Genomic DNA, 13,023 nt, shown 5'->3' with positions numbered 1-13,023 from the left:
CTGGATAGAAGGACATATGTGAAAAGTTTGAGGGAGGCCTTCACATAGGTGAAAATGGTGAGCAGCAGCAGCCATGTGAAATTTTCATTGGCGTGAAAGGTTGACCTCAATCCTTTCGCCATCATCAAGGCTTGAGGAATGTGGGGTGCTTGTACGACTATCACATTAAGCTTTTGCTCTATGAAAGTAATTCTAAAGTTGTTTCTTGGTTCGGCAACAACAAGAGAGTCAACAATGATGAACAAATCAAACAAGATGGTGCTACTTGAAAACGCTTTCTGATTGGGACCTCGAGTCTTGACGACATGGGAAGGTGGTTGTTAGAGGGGGTTGAGGGTTGGTTGAAATGCCATTTGATTTCTGAGAAAGAAATGATGAGCGTAAAGGTGGTTACAAAAATCCGCATTTAATGTATTTTTTACGGGCTATCATGGTGGGAAATAAGTTGAATTCTATATAGCTGTTATTTGTATGAACTAAAATATATACATTCTTTGTTTAAAAGTCGACAAACTACACACCTCAACCTAATAAAAGTGATTATGTATAAAATGTTAGAACATTTATTTGAAGGTGGAGGGAAGGGGTAACGGCAAAAGGCAGGGGGTGGGGATTCGTTTGTAAAGAGGAGAGTGAATAACGAGGACATCCCTCTATTTATAAGGGAAGGGGTCAGCTCCCCTTTTATTTATGAGGGTAAGAATTTTAAAACCCTTCATAACATCTCATGTAAAGACTTTATGAGTGAGTGGATAAAAGATGTCTTGAGATCAAATCCTCTCTTTGAAGGTATCCTATCGACCTTAGCTTAATTGGGCTATCTCTACTATTCCACCTAAAAAGTCAATTAAAGTTTCCATTGAAAAATAAAGGCTATTTCTATTAAGTTTGGTCTCAGGTCATTTTCACTAGAGAAATCAATTGAATTTCTCCATTGAAAGACAAGAGTGCACATGTGTGTGTATGTGTATGTGCATTGCTTCCTAGTATATTAGGAAGCACACACAGCTTGCGTATTAAAGTACCTCATAGTCTTATTTGGAGCATATAATTTAATTTAGGTTGACATAACCCTCTACCTAAACAACGTTTTTAGGAAACATTATGCATGAGAATTCACTAAAGGATCATCCATTTTTTCTCTATAGTAATGCCCTCTAAAGAGGCATAAAGGCAGCAAACGCACTACTTTCTATCACAAGACAAACCAAGCTAGCATCCTTGCCTTTTGTTGTAATGGCTGTTGCCTTCTGAATAATACAAGCTGACACTTTTTGTGGGGGAAAAAAGAGAGAGGCATAAAGGCCCTTTTAATTAAGTTTGGCCTTAAGTCAAGTTATATGTATGGAGGTATTTGTTGAGATTAAGGCTTTTAAAATGGATAAAAGTGTGAGGATGTTGTTTACGAATGTCAAAATGGCTAGCATGATGTGCTGATGAGCATTGGTGTTCCCTTGTGTTTGAGCTTCTCCTTGTGGTTATTAGCACCCTCTAACAATAACAACGACTGCATTGTTTGCAACTAGTTCTTAAGAGACAAGCTCTCCCTATTGTTGTGCTTAACGTTGAGCAAATTTCTAATGCTAGTGGAGGAACTTCCACCTAGTACATCAATGCAAAGAGAGCCGAGCAAATTTGCGATGTTAGTGGAGGAACTTTCACTTAGTACATCAATTGTGAGATGTGAGTGTGAACAACTTGAAATAAGTTCTCCACAAAATAAGTTAAGAGAGCTTTCCCACAAGTTGTGAAGCCGGCATATTTGCCACGAAATGCCAACACTCCAAATTGCTCTTGAATCAACCCCGTGATTGTAGGTGTGGTAAATTTGTGCAGTGCTGGAGACAGACTTTGTGCCTCTTCACTTGGGCATTTCGGGGCTATCCGAGATTTGCCCATTCATAGCTTCCCCAGTCGGGCCACATCTTGCAAAAACGAGCTATCTCGTGTAAAAACTTGCAAGCATGGCATTGGGAGCCGTGCGTGTTGATTGCCAAAGGGGACAGAAGGCAAATTTGCCATCTTGGCCTCATGCGAGAAAGGGCTCGTAATGTTTTTTGGCCTATGGCTGGCTTGGCCTTATTTAAGGTGTTCGGGTTAAGAAGTGAATTCGGAATTACTAGTTTTAACCCTAGAATATCTCTCTCTCTCTCTCTCTCTCTCCCGCCCCCTCTCCAATTCATCTCTCACCTCTCAAAACCCCTCCCCGCCCCCCTCTCTCTCTCTCTCTCTCTCTCTCTTAGAGCGAGTGCTTTGAGCCCTCTTCTCCATGCTATGCATCCAATTCGTTTTCTTTTTCTCTCTCGGTTAGGTGAGGGCTTAAGAGAGAGGAGTGGAGGATGGGAAAATGAGGAAAAAGAATTGAGAGGATGGTGGGCAAAAAGGGGTCCGGAAGGGTGTCTTTTTCGCGGTAGAGCGGCGGCATTCAAGTGAAAAAAAGTCTGGTTGGATCACTCAAACGCGCCGATGAGCAATTCTTCTTTTTCAAATCTCTTGAATGGTGTTCAAACACACAACACAAACAAACAAATTCATACATATATATAATCGTGAAACTGGTGGCTTTTCCTGGCGATGCTACTGTGTGAAGGCCTTCCTCTGCCTACTAGAGAAAAAAAAAACACACACACACAAACAAGGGTGCTTTAAATCACCCTTGTTCCTCTCTCTTTTGCTTGTTCCGACTTCCTCTCTCTGTAGCTGCTTCTGTGCAATGTAGCATTACTAACTGCTTTCTTCTCCTCCCTGCCTCCCAAATAGCTCCAATCCATACTTTCTTCTCCTTTCCACCGTCTTCTCATAGCTTCCTTTCCACAGTCTCCCCCTTCCATGGCACCTCCCCTGCTTCTTCCCCATCTCTCTTAGTACTTTTGCCTCCTCTTCCCCCCCCCCTCCTGCTCCTCCTCCTCATCCTAGATTTACTCTTTCCAACATGCCTTCCCCTGCCTTTCATCCCCAGCCTTTGTGGGCATCGCGCCTCCCTCATTGCCTTCTGTGTAGCCTGCTTTTGCTCCCGCTTCTTGCTGCCTCATATCCTTCTAGATCGGATCCCGACAGCGTCCGAATTTGGGACGCATCGTCGGCCTCCCCCATGGGAATGGGCGGCGGCCGAGGCGGATACAAGTCCGATTACAGTCGTAGTGAGACGGTGCAGCAGCAATGCGCCCCTTACCTCAAAGACTTGTCCCCCCCCCGCTCTTCCTCGCCTTCCCCCAAAGATCTCGACGTCAACAAATGGGCTGTCGCCAACGACCTCACATTTCTCAATGGCGACTGGCAGGAGCAGATTGGCTCCTCGCCATTGATGCCCTTCATGCCCGTGCTTTCCAATTCTTCCCAGGGATTGGTGTCAAACGAAGCAGCCCATCTTGCCTCTCTGTGGATCACAGATGTGGACACGCAAAATGCTCCCTCCTCTTCGCAAGGCAACATGTTGAATGTAAGCGCGGTGTTGCAGTTGGGGGTGTCTTCAGAACGGGCGATTTCTTTCATGCCAAGCAGCAACCAGCAAAGTTTTCAAGTTTATCCAGGTTTCTCTCTTCTGGGAATCCTTATGGAAGGGGTGTATGCAGAGGTTCAAAGCGGGGAGAGGCTGCTGTGTATGGTGGGAACTGGTAAGCTGCCTTCTCGCGGCAAGAATGCTTCAATGCCCTGGGACTGGCTCGATTCTGTCTGGAACGGGGGTACCTTCTCCCCTCCCTCTTCCGAAGACTCCAAGATCATGGCTATATTCCACTTTCCCACGGTCTTCTCCCTCCATTCCCGAGCAGTCTCCGGCAGACTCGAGAGCTTCCATGCTCCCTCGAACCCAGGCTACTTCAATCCTGTGGATGTATCCGCTCAACTCGGCGCTTATTCCAATTACCAGTTTGTCTCGGGCGATCTCGTAACCTCTGCTTGTGCCAAGTCACAGCACTTCCCGGGGGAAGTCCCTCCGCCTCAGAAATTCTATCAAGGAAAAGCTTTCTGCACCGTGTTTCAAGAGCTACTCACTGGTCAATGGATCGATGTCTTTCCTAATTGGAATTGCAAGCTGTCGAAGGACATTTGCATCAAGCTCGGACCGTTTTTCAAAGATTCAGCTGCCGAATTCATGGATGGCGGTTTCAATGGCACTCAGCTGCTGGTTCAGGATATACGGTGTGTTGATTATGTGGAGAAGGATGGCTCTGCAAGTGCTAACTTGAGCGCCGTGTTCAGAGCTGTTTTACCATCTGAGAATAAAAACTTGGCTTTTGAACGAACTGGTCTGGATGGTTTGACTTTAGCTGCAGATGGAACGTGGAGCAGTCTCTCGGGTCAGCTCTGCATGATGGGATGCAGGGGAGGTGGTGCCAGGCAGGCTTGCAACACTAAGATCTGTGTGTACCTTCCGCTCATTCTGTCCCTCAAGCAAAGAAGCCTTGTGCAGGGTAGCATTTCCAGCATTCGGAACGACTCCGACTACTTCTACCCTCTATCGTTTCGCCTCCCATTGCGGCCAGTCCAGCTTCCCTTGGACGATGTCGGAAATGTAACGTATGAATACACCAAAATACTTCAGGCTGGAGCTCTATTGGAAAGGTATGAAGTCGCTGGTTTTGGAGAGAGAATCAAGAAATCGCTGCTAACGTACCCATCTGCCAAAGGAGACTTCATGGTCTTCTTTGAAGATCTGTCATTACAGTCGTTGGCCATAACGAATCCTGATGTATTGAAAGAGCCTCATTTTAAGAGATACGTAGAAGTGGACGTCGTTGCAATAGAGGATCGTGTCAAATTGCATTGGGTGCAAGAATCCAATTTTCCTGCACTGGCCCCTGGAAGTGCTATCGACGATCAAGTTGAAAAGGTCGAGGAGCAAAAGGATTATTACAAAGTTGCCGCTCAGTTCAATCTTAAAGATAGCTCAGGGAACGAGATGGTTACCGTGTCTGCCGAGGGAGAGTATGATCCAATGACTGGTAAGATGTTTCTGGTGGGCTGTAGAGAGGTAAGCTCTCCCTGGAAGACGTTTCAAGACAATGCTGAACTCCTGGAGGATGGAATGGACTGCTCTATGGAGCTGAGGATACAATATCCACCAACTAATGCAAGGTGGTTGATGAATCCGACAGTGATGATTACTTTGAGTAGTACACGCACAGAGGATGATCCACTCTTCTTTGCAACAATAGATCTTGAAACGTTCCCCATTCTCTATAAGAGGCAGAGGGAAGAGATAGTCTCACGAAAGAGCCTAGAAGGCGGGCTTAGTATTTTAACACTCAGCCTCATTGTGGGATGCATAATTAGTCAGCTTTTTTATGTCAAAAGGCACGCAGACTCCACTCCATACATTTCCTTACTCATGCTCGCCATACAAGCTGTTGGTTTTAGTATTCCACTCATAACCGGTGTAGAGGCATTTTTTGCCAGGATCACTTCAGATGCAGAAGACATGAAGGGAAGCGTATTGAGTGAGGGAAGATGGACTCAGATCATAGGATACATTGTGAAGTTTTTCACTCTTGCTGCATTCCTTCTCACGCTCAGGATAGTCCAGAAGGTCTATAAATCAAGGATCCGCTTGCGTACAAGGCGACCTCTTGAGCCATGGAGAGTGCCAAGTGATAAAAGGGTGCTTGCCATCTGCTCCGCTGTCCATGTGTTTGGGTTTGTTACGGTGCTGATCATACACTCCATCAGAATCAGTCAGCGCCCCATCAACTCATCCACATACATGGACTGGACTGGTAGCCTCCATAAGCAGTACGATTGGGAGAGGGTGATGCGGGAATATTATGGATTGGTGCAAGACCTGTTCTTGCTTCCACAAGTTGTGGGGAATCACTTGTGGGAAGTTAGGGGCAAGCCACTGAGGATGCTCTTTTATGTTGGAGTGACAGTTTTGAGGTTGCTGCCTCATGTGTATGACAGTTTGCGGTCCCCGGTTTTCAATCCATACTTCGCAGATGAGTTTCAATACGCTAATCCAAGCTTGGACTTCTACTCAAAAGCAGGGGATATAGCAATACCAGTATTCGCAGTTTTACTTGCAATTGTGGTTTATATTCAGCAGAGGTGGAATGGGCTGAAATGGGGGAAGGTCTTGAAGCAAGGTTCAAGCAAGCTCATGCGGATGGGGTCTAAGATGTATGAAAGACTCCCATCTAAGACATTTGAAGCAGAAATGGTTGAATCTGTCACCGCAGAACATATGTCTGAGAATAATCATGTGCTTAGCGCATCTGACAATTGACTGTCAAGAATAGCAATGTGTCTCGGGAGCATTTACAGCATCGAAGTAGCATTGGCTAAGAATTTATGCTGCAGCATGCTCAGAACCTACAACTGTTATGGCCGGAACTTTTTTAAATAAGCTCTTGTCGGCCAACTTCTTGTTTCCCCAGCAGCATAACTGATCACATTTCAGGAGTCTCTCCAGCCTCTACTATCTTATAACGACGATCCCTGTTGTTAATGGGAAAACTTGTGGCCCTATATGTGAAGCTAAGTGCTTATATGCTTAGATCCTAGGAGTAGTCATCTCAGGTCCCTGAGTTCATTGGCAGTACTTTCATATGCCAATCTTAAGACTTTGGGGACAGGACTGATGGCCAACATTTCACTTTTGCAAAGTGCAAGCACACGACTTTTCTCTTTTTCTAGCCAGCACCCGTACATCTTCCAGGAAAATTCAGTTCTGTTTTGTAGTTTAAGATACAGCATAATGGTTTGCCCACTGGAAACAGCTGTTATTACTGTGCATGATTGGGGTCAATATGATGTCTTGTCCATTTTGTCAAAGACGACAACCTTCCTCTCTTTGGGTATGTCTGAAATTCTAGTACTCGAACTTGACTTCGTTGGTTATTTGTATAAAATTCTCTCTCTCTGGTTTCTTTAGTTACAGGGGGAAGGCATGGGTGCACATTTGTGCTGGGCTTTCATTATCAACCTCGTTTGATCATTTTCTTATAGCCGCTGTTGATGGAAAGGAGTCTTGTGTATTTCTGTATTTCACCTCCGGAGTGCCGATAGAAACTCAGTATGAAGACTTTGTATAAATGGATGCTCGAGTATGTGTGGGTGTGTGGATTTGTATGTGTGAGAGCATACTTTTATACTATGGTCTACACCCACTGTTGGGTGCTGATGACGTCAGTGGGGATGTCATAGTAGCTAGTCCTTACTATGCGTGATGGAGTTTATGGTTTTCAATCTTATGAGTGACTATTGTGAGATTGAAACTGCACTATGTTGTGTTTTTAGAGGATGAGTTTGGGAATGTTCTTGGATTCATCCAGGTATATTTCTGTGATACATATGGGACTCCCAAGCGTAGTGGGTGAATTGTTACGGTCAAGGCGAGTGATACACGACCCCACCCCAATATTTGTTTGTGTTTGTAGCACAAATTAAAATATTGCTCATTGAGAGCGAGCTTCTTTGGCAAACAGACTGTGATCTGCAGAAGACAGATGTATATGAAGACGTCTGTATAAATAGATGCTCAAATATGTGGGTATGTGGATTTGTATGTGTGAGAGCATATGGTTATACTATGGTTCACACCCACCGTTGGGTGTTGATGATGTGGGTGGGGATGTCGTAATAGCTAGGCCTTGCTATCTATGTGTGTAACATGGAACGGTAATCTGATCATGGAATCATAGCAAGATCTTCTCTAAACCTTTAGCGAGGAATTAACGTTATGCACCATAGAGAGAGAAAGGAGATGAGAGTAGAGAGAGAATAGAGTCGACAACCGATTGGGTCCTTGTACCCACTGAGGGCCCCCTCCCCCAATCAGGGGAGAATTTTCTTTATACTTGGAGAACCAAAAGATACAAATAACACTCTTCAAGAGAGCATGGAAACGTGCTTCTGAAGGGTACACTGTGCACATGTATTGCAGGCCCAAAGACCTCAGAGACAATGCCGACCAATACTGAGACCTTGATGCTATCCACACTAACAATGTAGGGCACTTCTATAAGGCAAGGAAGAGGCTTGTGCTGTCCAACAGGATGCAGGGTTACTGCACGTGAGTGAGAGTGAGAGGTAGGAGTAATAGATTCTAAAAGAGAGTTAAGAGATGATTGAAATATAGTCAGCTCTGCAAAACTGTAAATATAACTGTAAATAGCTGCTGAAATAGTTACCCAAACCTTACTCTGTTTGCTGGTCCAACACCCTGCTGAAGGGCTGCATGTGCTTCTCCCATAGATGGCTGATTGATGGCCCAGGAACTGAGGCTGATCAGGGCTAGAAAGGGAAGGCACAGAGGCTGCTACAAGGGCTGAAGGTTGGCTCAGGAATTGTTGAAGGTTGGAGGGTGTCTGAATGAGGAAAGAGGGCAGCCAAGGGCCCTTTTTGTAGGGCTGGCTGGGCCAACCAGCAAGCTGTAAACAGCTGACTGAGTCGGCTGATTTACAAGTTGGTTGGCTTGGTTTCCAGCCTATAAATAGGCCCCCTTGGCTTATTTGCTAGGGACTTTTTGGGCAGCCTTCCTTGCTTGCCCTAGGTCTTTTGGGTCAGCCTATGGGGGCCCCTTTGGGGCTCCTAACCTAGGCTATGACGTAGACCTAACTAAACCCTAAGATGGAATTACTAACCTACTATTCTCCAGTGGGTACCAGTGAACAAGAACTAACCTTCTGACTTGACCTAAGGCTGAGAGATTGACTTACGTAGCTTGTGCTTGATTGTCCTTAGACAAGGGGTCACAGCATACGACAAATCTCCTATTAGGGAACTATGACGCACTTGTCAATGTAGCCAGTGTGTCACATTACACCTCAAGTGCAAGGGTGCAAGTGACATTCCTCCCTGTCATGCCCAGTGATGTGGTGGCAATGAAAGTAAAGATGTTCTTGGTGGTATCATTTCAACTCGTCGGGCTATAGATAGTCTCTCGTAATGTCCGCTTTAGCCTTCTCATCTGGAGTCATCTATGGCTTGGACTCCTTTTGACCAGAAGCTTGGCCGTCTTTCTTTTGGTATTGGTTGTCCTTCTGATGATCCTTACCAACTGTGTTGTTTGACTGTTGCTGCGGGGCTTTGGAATCCTTTCGGACCTGCTTGGTCTTTCCCTCGTTCAGCATCATTTCTTGATTTTGGGTGAGAGGCAGCACCCGCTTGTAATCAGGTGGGTCAAAGTTCCGGATAGGAAAATGGATGTTAGTGTCCAATCCTCGAATAATAAACTGCTTCATCTTATTGCTCTCAGACATGCCCAACTGTTGTGCCAAAGTGGACCTTGTTATCATAAGTCAACACAGGCAAACCATTTTGGGAGAGACGAGAAAATTCATCCTCCAGGTTAAGCATATATTGTGGGGGTAGAAAACGGGCTTTGAGATCGGTAACAAATGTTGCCCAAAGAAAATTCATCTTAAAAGTTGTTGGGTTTGTATGCTTACTAGCCCAATGTTGCCACAAGGTAACCACCTCACCTATAAGATGAGGGGCTACTAGGTGGACTTTGTCTTGCTCATCTTGAATTCATGCTAACGGAAAATGAGCTTAGCAATGATTAATGAATTGAAGAATAGCTGAATAATCACACTTACCATCATCCTCATTAAAATTCGGTGTGGACCAGGTGAGTGGTATTACCTTTGTCGATGATGAAGCTATGGTGGTTGACTACTGACGCGCTCAAACTTGCCTGCATAGTGCCTAACATCTGTTTGTGTTGGAGAAGCATTGCCTCTCAATCTAGCTTTTGTTGCCTCTCTGCCTAGGCAGACCTCTACGCATCATAGTGCATCCTCATTCTTGCGTTCCTTATGCATCACTAAGAGCAATTTCTAAAAATCTATGGTTCCTCTTTCTTCTAGTGGTTTTTCTGCTTCTTTTTCATGTAGACGTTGTTTGGTCTCGTCTAGCTATCTTCTACTTTCTTCTAGCTGGGATGAATGTTCTTCGAGTTGCTGTAGGGGGACCCGATTCTACTCTAGAAGGTCCCCCATCATTTCTTGAGCACTAGGCGGAAGCGTATCATTCTAGCTATTTTTCTCCTCTTCATAGTCTTCAAATATAATGTCTTTCCCCGACTTTCCATTGCGCTTGATTATGTGTCCTTTTTAGATCTCAACCATTAGGGGAGAATCGGGGTCTCAAAAGGGCCTCATAAGGAATGGATTAAGTTAAGACCAAGTGAACCCAGTATGGTAACCCATGGGCTAAGGGTCCCCTAGCATTTACTCAACTGACATGGTTACCTTTATTTTGAAATTGATCAACCTTGGCCTTTGGATGGAGGTGGATGGTGGATGGATCAAAGGCCTAGGATGCTCAAAATGGTTGGAGGCACCTTTGGTGGGCTCTAAACTGGCGAGAGTTGACAAAAGGGGGGTCTAATAAAGAGGGAGAAGTCTCCATATGCTATGGGCCATTAGATCTTGGACAAATCAAAGGTGGAGATGATGAGATCAAATCAAGGGGTGAGATCTAGGCGCATTTTGGAGGGTGGAGCTGAGATTGAGGTGTATTTTGAAGGGTGGAGATGATGGAGATGAGATCCGCGGTTGAGATTGAAGTGCATATTGGACGGCTCGGATTTCAGCGCTTTTTGCATGATGGAATCAAGGGGCCAGATTCTAGCGCCTTTTTCTTGCATCTCCACCCTTGGATCTATTTCTTGATGGATGGCTGAAAATGACCTGCCTTCTATTTTGATCTCATCCATTAGATCCCCCCCCTTTTTAGGGGTCTAGATTCAATCCCTTTATCCTTTGATGGTATCCCTTGGATATAGACCTTGATCTGATGGCTGGAAGTGTTCTACCCCAAATTTGAATGTATCCCTTGGATTGTAGATGAGATCAATGGCTAGGAGTGAAGATCAAGGTCTAAACCATGGGTGAGATATCTACCCACCCATTGCCCCACACAAAGGAGCACTCCCATTGGTACGCCTCAAATCTCTCTCTAACCCCTTGAAATTAGGAAACGCTAATTGGAGGCCCTTTTGAGGCCCCCATTTCTCCCCTAATGACAACCATACACTCAAAACCAAAGCTCTAATACCAATCAAACATGCAACGATAATCTGATCATGTAAACACAGCGAGGCCTTCTTTAAATCTTTAGCGAGGAATTAGTGTTGTGCACCATAGAGAGACAAAGGATATGAGGGTAGAGAGAGGATAGAGTCGACAACTAATTGGGTCCCTATACCCACTGAGGGCCCCCTCCCCCAATCAGGGGAGAATTTGCTTTATACTTGGAGAATTGAAAGATACAAATAACACTCTTTGAGAGAGCACAGAAATACGCTTTTGAAGAGTAAATCGTGCACATGTATTGCAGACCCAAAGACCTGAGAGGCAACACCGACCAATATCGAGACCTTGATGTTATCCATACTGACATTGTAGGGCACTTATGCAAGGCAAAGAAGAGGCTTGTGCTGTCCAGCGGGATGCAGGGTTACTGCATGAGTGACAGAGTGAAAGCTACGAGTAATACATTCTAAAAGAGAGCTGAGAGATGACTAAAGTATAGAGCTGAGAAGTGAACGCTACAAAACTATAAATATAACTGTAAAGTGTTGCTGAAATAGTTACCCAAACCTTACACCATTTGCTGGTTCAACACCTTGTTGAAGGGCTGCATGTACTTCTCCCACAAATGGTTGATTGATGGCCAAGGAGCTGAGGCTAATCAGGGCATAGAGGCTACTCCAAGGGCTAAAGGTTGGCTAAGGAAGTGCTGAAAGTTGGAGGGATTCTGAATGAGGGAAGAGGGCAGCCAATGGCCCTTTTTATAGGGCTAGCTAGGCCAACTAGCAAGCTATAAATAGCCTACTGATTCGGCTACTTTACAAGCTAGTTGGCTTGGTGTCTAGCTTATTAATAGCCCCCCCTAGCTTATTTGCTAGGGGACGTTTTGGCAACCTTTGTAGGCTGTCTTCCCTGCTTACCTTGGATTTTCATGGTCAGCCTTTGGGGGGCCCTTTGGGGCTCCTAACCTAGGCTAGGACCTAGACCTATCTAAACCCTAAGATGGAAACACTAACCTACTATTTTCCAGTGGGTACCACTGAACAAGAATTGGTCTTCTGACCCTCTTCTGACTTGACCTAAGGCTAAGAGACTAACTTACATAGCTTGTGCCTGACTATCCCTAGACAAGGGCTCACAAAGGGATCACATCATACGACAAATCTCCTATTAGGGAACTATAATGCACTTGTCAATGTAACCAGTGTGTCACATTGCACCCAAGTGTAGGGGTGCATGTGACAGTGTGATGGAGTTTATGGTTCTTAGCCTTACAAGTGACTATCATGAGATTGCAACTGCACAGTGTTGTGTTTTTAGAGGATGAGTTTGGGCATGTTCCTTGAATCATCTAGATATACTTTCTCGCTGTATTAGCAGACATGAAAATTTCATGTAATGAAGTTGTTGTCTATGTTGCAGCTTGCTGATATTGAACTCTTTCCATCTTAAGTGGTGTGTTGCCCTATCAACTATGCTGTCTAAGCATTTTTTTGCTTAGATGGTCGTTTGGGAGGGACTAAAAGAAATCATATAGTTTTCATAAAGTAGTCGTAGTTTGAATGAAGAGAATGTGGACTACTTTTTTATTAGCCTTCTCCTTTAGTGCTAGCCTTTGTCATGGCTAAGTCTACCTTCACCTTCGGAGTGTGATAGGAACTAAGTACAAAGACCTTTGTATAAATGGATGTCAAGTATGTGTGCGTTTGTGGATTTGTATGTGTGAGAGCATACGCTTATACTATGGTCTACACCCACCGTTGGCACACTGATGACGGTGGAACGGATGTGATAGCAGCTATTCCATGCTATGCATGATGGAGTTTATGGTTTGCAACCTTTCAAGTGACTCATGCGATTGAAACTACAGTATGTATTGTGAATTTAGAGAATGAATTTGGGCATGTTCCTGGATTCATGTAGATATACGTATACAAAAAATAGTAGTAGGCAAAGCCTTTTTGTATCAAATGTTAGGCTTTCTATTCCATGACCAAATCACTTTGCAAAGGGGAAATATAATACACACGAATGATAGCGTAATCTAGAT

The 13,023-nt window shown here is 44.6% G+C and overlaps 1 protein-coding gene across 1 annotated transcript; it reads left to right on the top strand.

Moving 5' to 3' along the window:
- Window positions 1-2,693: 2,693 nt before the first annotated feature.
- On the top strand, window positions 2,694-6,762 carry LOC147904033 (uncharacterized). Its single transcript, XM_087370087.1, has one exon. The coding sequence runs from the start codon at window positions 2,933-2,935 to the stop codon at window positions 6,218-6,220; it is 3,288 nt and encodes a 1,095-aa protein (XP_087226213.1). The 5' UTR covers window positions 2,694-2,932; the 3' UTR covers window positions 6,221-6,762.
- The last annotated feature ends 6,261 nt before the right edge of the window (window positions 6,763-13,023 follow it).

This window comes from Dipteris shenzhenensis, chromosome 3 (genome assembly GCF_047967505.1).
Source record: "Dipteris shenzhenensis isolate YYH24624 ecotype China chromosome 3, Dip_SZ_1.0, whole genome shotgun sequence".
Taxonomy (NCBI): Eukaryota; Viridiplantae; Streptophyta; class Polypodiopsida; order Gleicheniales; family Dipteridaceae; genus Dipteris; species Dipteris shenzhenensis.
Note: the sequence above shows the minus strand (reverse complement) of the source record. Positions and strands in the feature narration are given on the sequence as shown.

Coding starts and splice junctions, on each gene's coding strand:
- LOC147904033 (XM_087370087.1), top strand. CDS start 2,933: ATGCCTTCCCCTGCCTTTCATCCCCAGCCTTTGTGGGCATCGCGCCTC.